Source organism: Micropterus salmoides, unplaced genomic scaffold, assembly GCF_014851395.1.
Source record: "Micropterus salmoides isolate LMB-PRFRI ecotype aquatic unplaced genomic scaffold, ASM1485139v1 Ms_hic_scaffold_20, whole genome shotgun sequence".
In the NCBI taxonomy this organism is placed as follows: domain Eukaryota; kingdom Metazoa; phylum Chordata; class Actinopteri; order Centrarchiformes; family Centrarchidae; genus Micropterus; species Micropterus salmoides.
Window position 1 is genome coordinate 23,648,542 of NW_024041151.1, and position 16,569 is coordinate 23,665,110.

A 16,569-nucleotide genomic window follows, 5' to 3' on the forward strand; every position below is an offset into this window, starting at 1 on the left:
AACATAACCCTGGAGACATGATCACTGGTTATTTTGATAAGCACAGAAGATAAGCAAGCTGCTTCATAATCAAATCACAAAACAAACAAAAAAAGCAATATACTGCTATACTGACATTATAACTGTGTTCACAGGCTGAACAGTACTGCCCATAACTAATTAACCAATGTTACTGCAAGTTACAATACATTATATTCAGGTAAACAAGACGCCACAGTGCTCATCTTTAGATGTTTATTTCTGATATCATCATCAAAATTTTTACAAAACATTTTCTGACAATAATATACTCAAAGAAGAGCCGTATTTTTGCGCTTGGACCAGGTCTCCACAAAAATGCTTTAGGTCTGAATACAGTAAAAAGAACAAAAATCAAAATAAGAAAAATAAAATCAACAACAAACCAACTACCAAAGAAAACAATGCAGCGCATATTTACACCCTACAGAAATCAATGCTCTCTGCAGGAAATGAATGAGAAGGACACAGCGGGGACCCCCTGGTTTATATGGAAAGCATTTAAGAGGCAGCAATTTTATTTGAGACTTCAAGGAAACAAAGACTAATTCTGATATTGCTTTCTGTCACTTTCTCTCTGCTTTCTCTCTTACTGCACTCAAAAGCCAACTGCAGGAATAGAATGTAGCCCATTTGAATAAAAACCTTCCTTTCTTCGGTGCTCACATTAAATCCAATTAGGGGCGTAAACTGGCTTTGTCAGACAAACGAAAAAGTGTGTTTCCCTGACAGAGGTTAATGATCATGCCTTCCCTTTCTGTGTTCCCTCTGACATGAGCAATGGGATAAAAACAGAGTCAGGACAATGTCGGTCAGAGGTTAAAGACGTTCTGCTAATGTGAAACAGCATGGAACAATAACAATCAATGGGGACCGGGCTGGCCTGAACATCAGTAATGGTGACATTGGTTCAGAGGAGGTAGAGGAGTAGGTGCTGCTATACTGTAGATACGCACACACACAAGGCCAACTGGGTACATGCAGGGTAGCTAACTCACTAGCAATGCTTCCAGTCTCTCTTTCTGCCTTTTAGCATGAAAAAGTTATTAATTCTCACCACTTTGCATTCTGCACACACACTAATGACACGCTAACAAAAACAAGAATCTCAAATTGGGAATCTAGAAGTGGCAGATCAGGAGTATTACCTTATTTTTTTTCTGCTTTGCCCCCATATCCGTGTGTATATGTGCTGACTCTCTGGAGTCATGACTATGTGCTGTATGCCCCAGTGCTGCCTCCGGGAAAGACACAGATGTGTGTCAGAGGAAGAAAAGCAACTACACGTCTGGCTTGGAATTCATTTTTCAAATCTATTTATCAGGTAATGGATTAGAACCTACTGAAGCGTCGCAGATGGCCTTGGGTGAACTGGAATGGATGGGAGCGTCAAAACCTGGAGAACTTTATTATCATTTATCAAGGCATATGTGTTGCCCATGTTTGTAGGTTTTTCATTTGTGTATACATATTAATGTGTGATTCTTCTGCGGTTAAAGGGTGACAAGTAAAAATGTATTCTTGGTAACAAAGCGTAAATTATAATTTCAACTCAAATTAAGTGTTTAAACGTGTGTGTGTGTGTGTGTGTGTGTGTGATTTTATCTTTGTATGTGAGCATGCATAATTACTTACAGTTTAGAAGATGCAAGTTGATTTGAGTATGCCTTTTGTTTTGTTTGTTCTGTTTGTGCCATAACTAGCTACAGAATACTTGTGTGTGTGTGTCTTGCGTGTGACTGAGTTTGGCTGAAGCAGTTCGTGTCATTTCTTACAGTGCAGGTAAAGCTGCCCGGGACTTTCAAAAACATCGCAAAGCTTTCATTGTAACAGAATAAAATGTCTTTGCACTTACCCATTTTTACTTCTGTATTGTCCCTATTGTACATCATTTCTGGCTCCCCCTCTAGTCTCTTCTGCTTTCCCCCTTCCCTTGAAGATTTACATTTAGCTTTTTTCCTCTGCGCATTAACAGTTTTCACTGCAATTCTTCAGACCTTTATTCACTCCACCTCAAGCAAAAAAGAAAAGATGGGGGGAAAATGAGAAATGTTCCCAGTGGGGAATTGAGCCCAAAGAGTGAAGGGGGGTGGGGAGCTTGGGGTGTACAAAACCATAAACAAACAAAAAGGAAGAGAAAAGTAAGCCTGTTGGCATTGCAGGGCTTGCACAGACGTCCTGGACTTCAGCTCAAACATGCATCATTAGCATGCAGCGCCTGTGCTTCCAGCTCTCTGATGGCAAAAGAAATGGACAAAAGACTAAATAATTACTGGCAGCAGGATCCAAACATTCCGCTGAACATATCCAATTTTATCAGAGAGGTAGTCACGATTAATCAATCGCTTATTAGTAGTTGATTTAATTGTGAACATACAAAGATTTTATTAGCATTTTCTAATTACACATGAAGGGAAAAGTAGCTTTGATCATTGTGTTTAGACTGAATTGAACCATTATGACTGTTCTGAATAGTGAAGTAATTACAACATATGGGGTATTGGGCTTTAGCAGGATACTATTAAAGGGAAAGTCTGTCCCTGGAGTGAGTGCCCAACAGAAGGCTCTTTCTTTGTTTAAAAGCCTATATAGTGCCAGGAAATTCTACTTTAGGTGAGACAGGGGCAAGAATGGGTCAGCAAACAAGTTGCTTTAAAAACAGTGAAGTTGACCATGACACGTGCTGCTGGTTCTAGGGCACTCCATCCAGGAAATACTGTATCTTCCATACTGTTTGTCTCTGGTTCAGCGCTCCTCCCTAACCGGGCATACTTTCCCAAAATATCAGCATGCGGACAGAAATAGAACATCATTAAACAGGTTCACCCGAGTCACCAAGTGGCAGACATGAAATTCAGGCCAAGGAGTTAGCAGGGGTGATATAGAGCAAGGCAAGACAATACATGGATAGAATTGAGAGAGCTCCCATTATAAAGACATTGGCACAGCTGCTATTACAAAGTAAACTCCACCAGCACTATTAAGCAACCGTACTGAGCGAATCAACTGCTTTTTATGCAGTGTCCTGTACACGAAGGGGACTGAACCCTTCTTGGTCGTGAAATCATGAAGACTTTTGGGGCTGGCTTTTGGTAAAACATTTAACAAATTCATGGCACATCAAAAAGAACATCCTTCACAAGTTAAACTCTTGTTATAAAGAATAGCACACTTCTTCTCCCCGAGTAGACCCTGAAATGGCAAACGAGAGAAGTGGATTGGGAAGTAACTAACCACACATCATATAGCCACCTCCTGCAACATGAAACATGTCTGAAGTCAAAACAGAAAATATGGATCTCTATGAGGTTTGACTCTTGAAGTACATCACAACAGCAGGTCTCTCAATATTCCCTTTCTCATGTGGTTCAGTAAAATGATTGGATTTGAGAAATAACCTCACTAACATAATTTGTGTTTAATGGTAGAATAATGATGGGAGCAGTTAGAAAAATATTTATCATTGAAACAACAGGAGCATTACAGTAGGAACCTCTTCACCGAGTCATCTTGGTAACAGATTCCCACTGGAAAGTGAATAAGGCTCCTCTTCTGTTCACACACAGTTTGTGTTTCAGAAGAAGTGAAGTTCATACTTTTTTTTGTCATTAAAGATTCACTATTTACACGATAAATAAGTTCTATTCGATTTTGTCCTTAATAGAATTTCTTGACATCATCTTTGAACACCTCAAAAACGGTCTCTTATTCTCCAAGCCAAAAAGACAAAATAACAAAACAAACAAACAAAAAATCCCTATTTTTTCTCTTATCTTGAGGATACACCCACTTTTTGTGGGGAATTTTGGCCCTTTGCAGTTTTTCATCTGTGGATCAATCAGTTGTGCTGTGGGAGAACCAAGCACAGATTCACAACTCCCCAGAGTATGACCAAAAGCTTGGATTAAGCCAGAGATGATATTTGACAGGCGATCACAGACGTGTCTGAAGTCCTCATCAATTCCATATGTCAATGAGTAGTGCTCGACACAGTGGCCAAGGGGTTACCAAGTGAAATAAAGTCCCGCACTGTAGGCACGCTTTTTGGAAAAAAAGATGTCAGGCAATTTTCCCAGTACAGCCCATGGGTTCATATGCAGGTCAAAGAGAAGTCAACGTGCTGGTTCAACATGCCCCACTAGGCACTGTTGTTCTCTGTGGTGGAGGGGAGACAGGAGCACATGGCCAGAGCTTTGTCAACCCAGCAAGATGTTGCTCTCTAAATTGTCCAGAGTGATGAAAGTCAAATTTTGACACATGTTTCAAATGACTGTTTGGGGCAGTGAGAGTGGTTTGACCTTCAGTAAAGTTGACCTTTTTTAAGAATATGTACAATACCTTGCATTCAAATGTACTTATTTTACCACATAACTCCCCATGATTACCTCTTTAAAGCATAGTGAATCATTCAGCTGGGATATAATCATATACAAAGACCTGCCATTGTGTGTGAAAGGGCCCACCTGTGTGTTTAAGAAATGATTAGAACATGCCACAATATCTCCTCAGGTGTTTCTGTGGTTAATGTTATTCATACCATCACCAAAATCATGTATACCAATTGACCTGATGTTGCAAGGACCAGGTTAGATACATCATTATGGCAGATAGCTTTTAAATTTCAGTTTGACTATCTCACCTGTATGTATCACGTGACTCCTTAGCTAATCTGAAAAGACAAGCCCAGTTCATCTGAAACCACCTGGGGATTTGGTTGCAATTGTGAATGCGAGTTGACTGAGGCTAGTTTAGTAGACCAACTGGCATTTTAAGAATGCCCTCAGCTAAAGTCGCTTATGTGCATTAAAGGAAAAAAATATAGTAAACTCTTTGGTTTGACATGCACATCAATGAAATTCAGCATGAGATGCCACATTTAAAGGAACAAAAGAAAGTCAAACAAAAGGAGAAATTCTATGTAATACTTATCTTGAGAAAATGACATTTTTTTCTGAAATACTGATATGGATTTGCTTTTGTTAACAACTACTGACTGGATATTTTATTAATAATCACAGTAAGAAGCCCATTTCTCTTCACATGATGTCCAGCTTCATCTCTTTTATCTTTTATGTTAATGCTTTCAGTTTTTGTGATCGAGAACTCGTGTTTATTGCACTTTCCCCTTCACGCCTGACTCAGCGAGTGGATTGCTGTTATGCTTGTGAACAGGTGCCCCATGACATTGTCATTGGATATTGGCAAAGACCAGATTTGGAAACAAAGTAATTTTTTTTGTCATATGCTGGATTACCGCCATGATTCAGTAGTAAGAAGTTTTCTATGAGGTGCTTTGGAAAAATTAATCAAAATAATCTGTAAGGATGTCTCCGCCTCTACTGTATATTAGTGAGACAGTGTGTTTCAGATGCCAAATCCCTCCAGGCAAAATTGTCCTCTAGTTCATATACTCATGTTCTGAAAACAAGGCCCCACTAAAAAACCAGCTCGTCTGCCCCTTCATTTCAAAGTCATGGTGAGTAAGAGGCCCTTGCCCCACTTCTAACAACCAGACTGGACTTGCTAGCGTCCAAATTTGAGTGTGCCGGTGCGTTCAGTGGAAGGAAAAGGACTGCTGCTGGGACCTTCAGTTGGTGGTCTAAGAGATGGTGGAGGAGAGCGAGGCCCTGGCACAGGGGCACCTATGCTGGCAGCAGTAGGCACGGCAGGCAGCGCTACTGTCTGTATAGTGCCCCTATCACATGGCCCCAGGTCCTCTAGGCCCTCTAGGCCCTGTGGGGGTCCCTCATAACCCATGTTGAGCCGCAGGGGTTGATGGGCCTGGCAGTAGTCTACAATAGGCTGTTCATAGCGGTAGAAGGTCAGTGCACCCAGTTGGTGGGGGACCTGTTTAGATGGACAGACAGCATAGAGGAAAAGACGAAGAAGATAAAGGCAGTAGAGATAGAAATAGAGGAAGTAGAAGAGGGAACAAAAGGAGACAGAGAAGAAAAACATGAGCCATACAAATTCTCAACTGTGTCTTTCAGATATACCTAAAACAGATTGTTTAAAAAGATATATTTATGTCCTGATACACACAAATGTTGCTATTTCTACAAGAGGATGTTAATCAATAATAACACTATAAGGAATGTCCTCTTGCAGTGAGCAGAGTCTAGAAAATCACAGATTGATGACTAAAATGATTACACACCAGAGTTAAGTCTGTTAGAAATTAAGTCAGTAGTTAAACTACAGAATGCTGGATGCTTATGAACATAAATACATATACAAAAGGGCACTTAAAAAATTACATTTTCACCCCAATGTCCACACAGGTTTTGTTTTTTTTTTTTTACATTTAACGGATATATTCACAAAAAAGGTTTCCTGCTTTTCCTCCAAATTCAGTGAAGGAGGGACACATTTCATTTGTGTTGAGAACAAATTGTACGTGAAAAGCTAAATAAGAACATCTAACCAGAAACAATGTCCTATAATTATCCAGAAATAAAAAAAATAGTCCGTATTAGACCATTTCTTTGGTAGTGTATTTCCAGTTGCTGTTGTTATTTTATGATCTTGGTGAGACGACCTTTCCAAATAAATAATGATTAATTATTGTATTTTTGGAGAAAAACAAAATAACAAGCTCTAGATTTACTGCAGCTACACCAGGCACAGCTGTTTTCTTTTCAAATGATTATTGCATATTTCCAAATGATGTTTCAATATTCCAGTGCAGTTTATTTGTTACCCAACATTTTATTGCATCCTTTGTGACTCCAAGCCTACAGCACAGTTAGTTTGGCAGCTCACTACAGGCCCTCTGCAATCATCCTCACATGGTGACCACCTGAGCCTCCAGCTAACCAAAACCTATTTGCTGCCCACCAAAAGAAGCCTCTTCGACAACTGCTTTTTACAGATGTAAGAAGCATTTCATGCCGCCGGAGTATTCTACCTGCCCATGACTTGTACTGTAATGCTCACTGTGGCTGTCAAAAGAATAAGATGTGCATTTTGCATGTTTAGATTGGCATGCACGTATGAATGACACACAAACCACGCTGCATAGGACAAAATCACAGACGCTTTTGAGTTCAACCTTTGGTACAAGAGCTGGAGCAAATAGGCCTGTGATCTCTCTCCGTGTCACTTGTGTCACAGCCAGGAGCACTCGTCACATCTGGCTATGTGTCTGGTCTTGTGCTCCCGCCCTAAACCTTAAAACAGTGCCAAATAAACAGATGAGACTCTTGTGACACTCTGTCTCCCTAACTTTAAATCACACACTTATTCGCCTCAAAAAGGAGGCCAATTATGAGATTTCTAACAGGCCGTGAAAACAGCAGGGTAAGATGGCAGCTGACCTGGATTAAACACAGCAGCCTGGCAGAGAGACAGATCTGATGATCTGTACACACAGGCGACAAGAAACACACAGCAACAGCAGGAGCGACAGATATGACACTGACACGAAGACATGAATAATACAACCCCTGACTCTTGCGGAGGTGTTGGAAGCAGAGCAAGTGTCACAACTGCACCGTCTTCCATGCACATCCTTTACATTTTATTTTTAACCTTAACCAGTGATGTTAACCAGATCTTGAGACAAGATTTCATCTGGTGCTTGACAAAATAGCCTTTATGAGAGAGATCATCATCATATTTGAGGGAACGTAAGAGAAATTACGACAGGATTTTTAAAAAGGGGACCGACTTTGTCAATGATATGCAGATATATCCTGGTTGGGAAGGGGAATAGTGTGTGTTTGTGAGCGTGTGTGTGAATGTGTGTGTGCAAACAGATTTCAAAGTCAAATGGAAACAGTCTAGGCTAACGCAGCTTGGCAGTTCAGGAATTATCCTGAACCACGGGGCTAAGATAAAGCCACTCTGAAAGCATTAACACCAGTTCTGTTTTAGATAAAAATAGTGTTATTTGTAGCCTCAAGCTTTACTGTAACACGCTTCCATGACAGTGCTGCATTACAATTCAGCAGTTGCACAAAGTTGTAGTCATGTATTTATACAAAACTGTAGCTAAGAGCATGTTTGCATGGTCTAGTTTTAATACAGGTAGCAGGACTTGGGATATCACCCTTCAGTCCTTCAACACAGCCTTTCTTTTAACTAGATTTACGCACCTACAGAACCACCACCTTCCTTCTTTCCATACCTCCTTCCTCCTTAAATGGCCTCCATTAAGTGAGGTTGAGTCATTACATTATAGGCACTCAGTGGATTACTCCCCTCATTCCCCTTTCAGTTTAAACCCTTCACCAGCTCTGATCCCTCCGCCACCACATCGCACCACCACCTCTGCCTCCACCATCTCATCTCCTGTCACACATCCCAGTCTACCTCAGCTCTACTCAAAGCTCCCTGCCCAGGTCTAATGAATTAATTAACCAATATTAAGTCCTAACCGTTTCAGTAGGTTCCATCAAATTGTCAGGGCATAAATCTGTGTCTTGTATTTCTGCATGTCTGTGAACGTTAGTAGAAGAAGGGAGAAGGGACAGAACGAAAGAAAATGCAGCAGATACAACAAGATAAGGGGTGTTATGCCAGTTTGACATTCCGCCTATAATTTCTAACATTCAGTGCTGCTCTAAAAAGAACATGCAATGTTGAAAGATGCAGAAATACCAGACAGCCTGACTTGGTTTGTTGGACAAAGTCATTGACCCAAAACACTCTTTACGTCAGTTACCGTGAACAAAAGGTGCTATTGATATTCACCGGCCATCCATGCAGTTGCAAGGTACAGCTAGCTCATTATGAATGCTATCAGCCTTTCTTTGTGCCTCTCAGCATTAGGAAATTATTAATTCCTCACACTGAATAGTCTGTTGACAGTGGAGACAGCCAAATATGTAAATGGTTAACATCTGGTCAGACTAACAAAAATACAAAATAGACACTTCATTTTATTTTCCAAATGTTCTAAAATGTACGTGGTTTGGGTGGAAATGAATGATGTTAAGATGGGTCTTATCTAACAGGCCAAACGCTGTCGAGTTGCTGCTCTTGTTCACAAAGTGAAAACATCGCAGAGCCAATTCTTTTTCGTCAGTTTGTGATCTGTCCATTAGCATTAACTTAGATTCAAATCCAGGCTCATTTGATCCTTTTTTTTCCACCAATGAAACAGCCTTCCTTTGCTGCCTAGAATATGAATCCATGGATATATGAATGTTTTACACTAGAAAATTATGATCTGTCAATCATCTTTTGCATGAAGCAGGTGGTTTCTGTAGACATTTGAGGAGAGAAATTGGCACTGGAGTTATATCATTCTGATTTCCACATGTTTACACTGGGCAACAACACATTAGAACTGATCCATCACGAGATACATTTAGGTTATTCCATGGACAGCTGTCATTGTGAGCATTAAAAGGTCCCAAATAAGCACAAATTGAACCTATATTGTATGCGGCAGTTTCTACCTGTCAGAAGTCATTTGCATAAAGAAAAACAACTCTCTCCGCTGCCCATGTTGCACCGCTGGATGTTTTTTTCTTCTTTGGATCTCTGCCACAGGTACCTGCATGTGCTTTAACTGACAATGACTGGCATCCTGCCTCTTCCTGGATCTTTATCTCTGCATGCTTGAACACACAAGGGTGACAAAAGCTTTGAAACAACCTGCCCAAGGAGATTAAGCCAACCAGGCCAGTGTCATCTTTTAAGTATTTTTTTTAACTGGCTTTTATCTGACAGACTTTTTCTGCTTCGGCTTTTCTGGTTGTCATTTTCACATGCTTGATAAGCTGTGACATTTTGTTGTAAGTGAAATTTTAAAAGACGCTGTTCAAATAAAGTTGTTATCATAAAGAAGCTATTGTTAGCTACTGTGTGTACCACTGCGCACAAACGCTTAGTATACTTGATAGCCAAAGACAGTAAAAACCAGAGAGAATTGCAAAACATTTCCTTCCTTCATCTGTGGATACTTAGTTTCTGTTGCTTCCTCACAACAGCTCTAATTTGTTAGATGAGTCCCTTAAAAAGCCCCAAATCCCATAAATGCATTTTTACAGTTTTCCAGTGCCCCTCTGAAGTTGTGTTTCTTTTTTGCATTCACACTTTTATGAGCAGCTAAGGAGGCAGTAACTGTGCCACAGGCAGACAATGCTAATGCGACCCTGGGCTTTAGGAGCATTATGGTTCAAAAGTCTGCCGCTCTCCCAGCCAAACACTTTGATCCCCTCAAGTCACCATATTGTGGCACACAGAAGCATAACAAAGTGGAGAGGAGGTGCAACGGACCCCCACTAAAATGTTGCTTAGGCTGTTATTTTTCTTATATTCCCATAAATGTTCTGTTTTTATTTTTGTGAACCTATGAATTATGTTGGGAATTGTTAGTTCTTCTCTGTCTCTCTCTGTGGATGTCACACAGTATTCCCAAAATACAACTGATTATTTTGTTTTTCATAAATTGTTAAATATTATTGTTGTTATGGCCTGCTACTGCTCTGTAAAAGTTTTCAGGATGTATGTTTATTAACAGCAAAAAAATTTGTAGGATCACTATCAATTTTTAGGAATTATTGAAACAAACCACGTCTGAGTTACTGGGGAAAAAACTGTTTAATTACTCTTTTCTTTGTCTAGTTCTTACCCCTCAAGTCATCTTTTCAGTAGTCTAGAGATTTATTACCATAATTCAATTAATCTATATTTAAAGCAAGCTGTGATGCATATTTGATGTAAAGGTCCAGTGTTTATGCTGGTGAAACTATTTCAGTATAACCATGTCCCACAGTGCTGTGTTGTTGTACAAAGTAGTTAGTGCCACTGAGAACAAATCTCAGCTTCCAGAGAGCTCTGTGTTTTGTGTTTTTCATACCTTTGCCACCCACTACCCACTAATTTCCTTGGCCATTGCCATCTCATCTTCACTTTTACTTGCACATTGCAATTATCATTATATCAATTATTATTATATTAATAATCACAACTGGTAATACATGTGTTTTCAGAAAATAATATTATAAATACCATGTTTCACCACACTGGTCCAATTCAATTTGAACTTAATTTAGTTGACACAACTTCCTGTTCTAGAAGAAGAAGTTGTAGTATTGGTTGAAAGAGTAGTGGAGGTGGCGGTGGTGGTAGTAGTTGTAGTAGAAGCTGTGGTTATGGTGGTAGTAGTAGCAGTAATAGTAGGCGTAGTAGTGGTGGTAGTAGCAGTGGTGGGGTCGTAGTAGAAGTAGTAGTGGATGTGATAGCAGTTGTAGAAGAAAGTAAGTGATTTTGCAAATTGCAAATGCTCAATTGACAATTCCAACATTTAGACATATATAAATGAAAACTGGGATTCAGCAATACAGCATTGTTCAGTGCCCGTGTCAGCAGGCAACACTTCAGTAAAACAGGTGAATAAATTATCATCACATTCTAAACAAAATGTCATAGTATTAATTGCACATATACAAGATTTGTAAATATGTGCATACAGAACATGTATTAACAGGTCTACTGTATGGAGGGCCATGCATATACGTCTCTCTCTCAACACTGGTTTGCTGTTTGTAACCATCTTAAACCTACAAATTAACTCTAAAAACCCTCCACTAATTGAAGCAACTAAACCATTTCCATGTGTCCTCTGAAAACTGTGACTCTACGTGGGTGTACATGTGCAATCCTGTGTGTGTGGTTGTTCGCATGTGTTGTGTGTTTGTGCATGACTGTGCGTCCCCATGTGGGTGAGTGTTGTCTTTCAAATCTATGCTGCTCTAGCATGCAGCGGGAGTCGGCACAGATGTTGCTAGGCGTGCGTCAATGACATGGAGCCCACCAGTCAGGTTTTCAACGGAGCAGTGTGCATGGACGTGTCTGAGATGGTGTGAAGCTAAACACCGTCAGTTTGTTTTCAGACAACACATCCCGAGAGGGAGACTTCCCAGCTGCATGTGTAAGTGTGTGTAATAGACTTATGTGTGTGTGTGTAGCAGTACACATCTGTCTACGTGTTAACATCTGTGGTAATTAACATAATCGAAGGCTGCATGAAAGAATGTTGGTGCTGGGAAATCAGCATTTCCTCACAACATCCTCTTATGGTGGCAGAGCAAAATAAAAAATACTCTTTTCAAGGTCATACCCTGTGTCCCTGCATTGTTTTTCTCCACTTTCTCATGGTAAATGTCAAATACATTTTTAAATAAGGCACTTTTGATATATAACCACAATATTTTTTTTTCTTCCTGTAAAAAAAAAAAAAAAAGTTGCATTTTTGATGCTTCTTCCTGCACTCAGTATTAAATGTGATTTGGGATTACCAGCTAACCCCCGCCTGTAACCACCTTACACATTGTTAGTGAGTGACATGATAGGTCGTAAGAGTCTGTTTGAAGGTTAAGTGGTTAAGACCGTAACCATTTGCATTTCTATAAGTGCTGTGGTTGCAATCGAAGTGTCTGGAATTGATTCCACGTCCTGATACAACAACAAATGGGCCTGTGCATCTGAAAAGAGTCGCTGTGGTTCTCCAGAGACCCCATGCTCACTAAATACCGCCCACTTTCAGGTCAGATCAGATCAAGTGCCCTAACAATCTGATAAAATCTTTCCTGAAACTATTCCTCGCCCTCATATTCAATTTCACCTGGAAATATGTCACATTACAGAGGCTAAAGATCCTCTAACTGCTGTTTTACTGTGTCTTTAAGTCCAGCTTCCATTGACAGGGATTAAAGAGGCCTCCTAGGACTGTACTAGTCGCAGAGTCATAAAGGGTCAGTTAACTTCAGAGGCAGAATGTACAACCTTGGCATTCCCTCGTAGTGCTGTGTGTGAAAATGAGCCCACATGTCCACATTTTAAACTAATTGATTCTCTAAACAAGCCGTTAGCCTCCCACTAATTCCTTAATGACTGGAGGTCCCTTTATGTGCAGTGACTCTTGATTACAGCTCTCTGGCAAAAAAACAAAAGACAAAAAAACACACACACACACACACACACACACACAAAGATAAATGAACACACTAACAAATACATACAGACCTCCACTCAGAAAGCTGGTTTAAAAGAAGGAAAAGTGAGAGTGAAAACTGGGAAGGAGAGAGCATTGAGGCCCCCTTCACGCACCAATGAGTGCCCACCGTCAGCTCATCGCAACCTCTTCCCACTCCACAGTACATACAGTAAAGGAGCTTCTGCAGACCACAGCAAATGGGCCGTGAAATGTTACTCACTGCTCAACACGCTCCTCAGCCCGCTTTGCTTTCACACACACATCCAGCACAAAACACAATTACAACAACTAATGAAGGGGTGGGCAGAGGATCTGTAGAACAATGGAAATGAGACAGAAAGCATTCAGTGTACAGTATGTGCTCACCGTTGTTACAGTTTGTCGCAGACTCTTACTGTCTCACTTCTGTCAGTACAGATTAGGGCTGCAACTAATGATTATGATCATTGTTCTTTCTTTTCTCTCGATCATTTGGTTACTTTATAAAATGTCGGAAAGCTGTGAAAAAATGTTACAGACCAATATGACGTCTGCAGATAGAGGGTTTTTACAATGAGATAAAACAGCAAAAAAATTCTCATATTTGAGAAGCTGTAACCAGGAAAAGTTATTCTTCCTTGCCAAATCATGACGTCATGAAGTTAATTATCATAATTGTGGTTACATTTTTTGCCGTCTGTCTAATCGACTAAATGAGTACTTGACTAATTGTTTTAGCCAAGGGTGTAATTTCCACTGCAGAAATTTTATTTTTGGTACTATAATCCCTCTAAACATGTCCTCTTCTTGCAGCAGCCATAATCCAGATGATATCTGATAAGAAAGGTTGTTACAATCATGTGCCTTGAATTATTACAGTGCATTCACAGGAATCACCTCCACGAGCAGCAGCAAGTGACTTGAGCTTGTGCCCTGAGTTTGATCTCTCAGGTTACATACAGGCTGCCTGGGTGTTAATACCTGCACATACTACTGAAGGATCAAGAAGTACTTCCCTACATTCTCTGCATGTTTTCAGAGTAAAAATTTAAATATCATATGTTTTTAGTTAGTTATTTTTCTCCTTAAGACATCTGAGTCAAACGCTAATCAAATACAATAAAGCACATTAAAACAAATATTTTATGTATTAGTTGTCATCACCGAAGTGATACAGCACACTAACACTTTAATTCAAACTAAATTCAAACACAAAACCCATCACTTACATTAAATCTGGGTGGTGTGATATAACTTAACACAGGCACCTTGTGCAGCTAAAACCATCTATATCATTTTATTTTTATGTTGTCTATATACATGCAAATGATCAAAGTCAAGGCACGCTGATGTTATTTCATGGCTTAACAAACACATTTCAATTGCATCCAACTCCAATTATACAGTAAATCACCTGCAGCCATTGCAGAGTGCCCAAATGCATATTAAGAAGGCAGAATGACAGGTTGTGTCAAAGGAGAACGATTTGTAGTTTCATTTCTGCCGTCCCATATTGAATTTGAAGTTCCCAAATCTGTTGGCTGGCGATGTCTTGCATTAGATGCTGCTTCCAGTCGTGGCTACACTGGCAGTGTGTCTGAGTAATGAGCATGACCCAACATAAATGCTGTGTGGCCAACTTGGCTCTACAGTGGGAGCGTCAGTCGCACTTTAATCAGGGATATTGGGGAGGAGTGTGCCTGGGAAGGCAGGCCGAGGCTTTTAAAGACCTGACTAATAAGACATGTCAAAGGGAGCTGGGCAGCAGCCAGAACTGATATGCAGACCTTCTCCCTATCTGCTTCCCATCCTGACTCACCATGCTCCTCCTCAACAGCATTTGGACACAGATGGCCTTTTAACAAAGCTAGATATTAACTGATGCAAACAAACAACGCAAAGCATATCAAAGCAGCATGTGGCCTTGATGGTGAATCATTTTCTCCTTTTCTCTCTTGGCTCTTTGATTTTTTTTCTCTTATGTTTTAAAAGTTGAGATACAGTCACTAACTTTTTTTAAATAGTTCACTGCAGTTTCTGCTCTCTAAATCAACATGTTTTGTTTCATGAAATGTGTGAAATGCCAGTTTGTTATTTCTTGGCAAATTTCTACTTCTCACTCGCTCTTGGGTCTCTGTGCTAGTTCAGTACTGACACTGCATAAAGGCAGAGGCATTACATATATACTTCTATTTAATACATGGCTGTTGTCATTTAATGCATATAGTAATACTCCCTCATTTGAATTAAATCGTGGCATTAAATTGTACACTTCCTTGAACAAATGATTGCTGATGCTATACTATAGTGTAAGGTGACTGACAGGCTTCTGAATTTTTTTGAAAAAAAATTTGTATTATATACTGAATCTGCAGGGTAGTAAAATTTTTAGATCTGGTAGTCTTTTTCACAATTTCAGAGACAATGGTAGTAGAATCACAGGCACTAATTTAAATGAAAGCGATAACAACAACTTATTTGCCAGTAATTATGATAGATTGTGGAGTGTTGAATTAATGAGGAGGCGTATGTTTTCATCTGAAAAGTTAATTAGCCATAGGGCTTAAGTAATCGCGGGAAAATCCAGGTCGTTACAGGCAGTCCCTGAGGGGGCAGTTTTGCATACTCTCATGGCGGAGCAAATCCCTTAAGAGAGAACCTTTTCACTGAGAAACCTTGACCAGACAGTTCCTTTGAGGCTAGAACATCTCTAGTCTGAATTTCAGTAAGAAGCAATGCAAATGGAACTCAACTTGAAAGTGCTTAGAAATGTAGTCATCTTGAATTCAGAGAATTTGTTACAAATAACTTCTTTGATCACCTCACCGTTGTTTGACAAGATTGTTAAGATTGTTAAGTTGTCTGGTGCCTGTTTCACCCCTCTTGAATTACTTTGATACAACAAATTGAATTCCCGACCTAAGACTATAAAGTCATCTCTGTGTATCTATGTTTCTATCTAAAGGATTTACCACTTGGCTTTCAATTCACTGCAGTACAGGTTCACCTAAATTATGTTATTAGAATAGAATCAGTCTTTATTGTATCCTATCAATCATTTACCAACACACTTTACATCTTGTCAACTCCTTCAGTTTTGATCTCCCACTTCTTGAGTCTTACTTTGTGTTGTTGCTGTCTTGTAGTTAGTAGCTACATATTGTACTTATCATTCTGTATTTCTAGTACCTTGTAGCATTTCTAAGTTTCTTGATTGTGTATTGTAATTAGAGACCGGCTGCATGTCTGTCCTGGAAGAGGGATCCCTACCGTGTTTCTATTCTTGAAGTTTCTTGAAAGATAAATCGTGTCAGATGCTGAAGATTGTAATGTCTGGGGTCAGTTTCACAAAGAGGTTTTATACTGGTCTTTTGTTTTAGGCTAGTCTTAATTTTGCTCTTAGAATAGTCTAACGCAAGCGAGACAGTTTGAGTTTTTAGACAGGGCGGTAACCTGTTGGAGATCCACAGCAGTGACACTGTCCGCCACTGTCATTTGCCCAAAGAATCAATCCTGGGGCAGCTATTTTGTATTATGCTGAATGCTGAATGTTTCACCATTTCTACTAGAGTGAATGGAGTTGGGCACTCAATAAATCCATAATTCACATTCACATAATCAAA

General features: G+C 39.8%; 1 protein-coding gene across 1 annotated transcript in view; it reads right to left on the reverse strand.

Annotated features, from left to right (window-relative positions):
* Positions 1–230: 230 nt before the first annotated feature.
* The window catches only part of LOC119913999 (leucine-rich repeat transmembrane neuronal protein 4), a 97,144-nt gene continuing 80,805 nt past the window's right edge, over positions 231–16,569 (reverse strand). Inside the window, exon 3 of the mRNA XM_038732971.1 lies at positions 231–5,865. Within this exon, the coding sequence (XP_038588899.1) occupies positions 5,542–5,865 (324 nt within the window). The 3' untranslated portion in view covers positions 231–5,541. The remainder of the gene's footprint in view (positions 5,866–16,569) is intronic.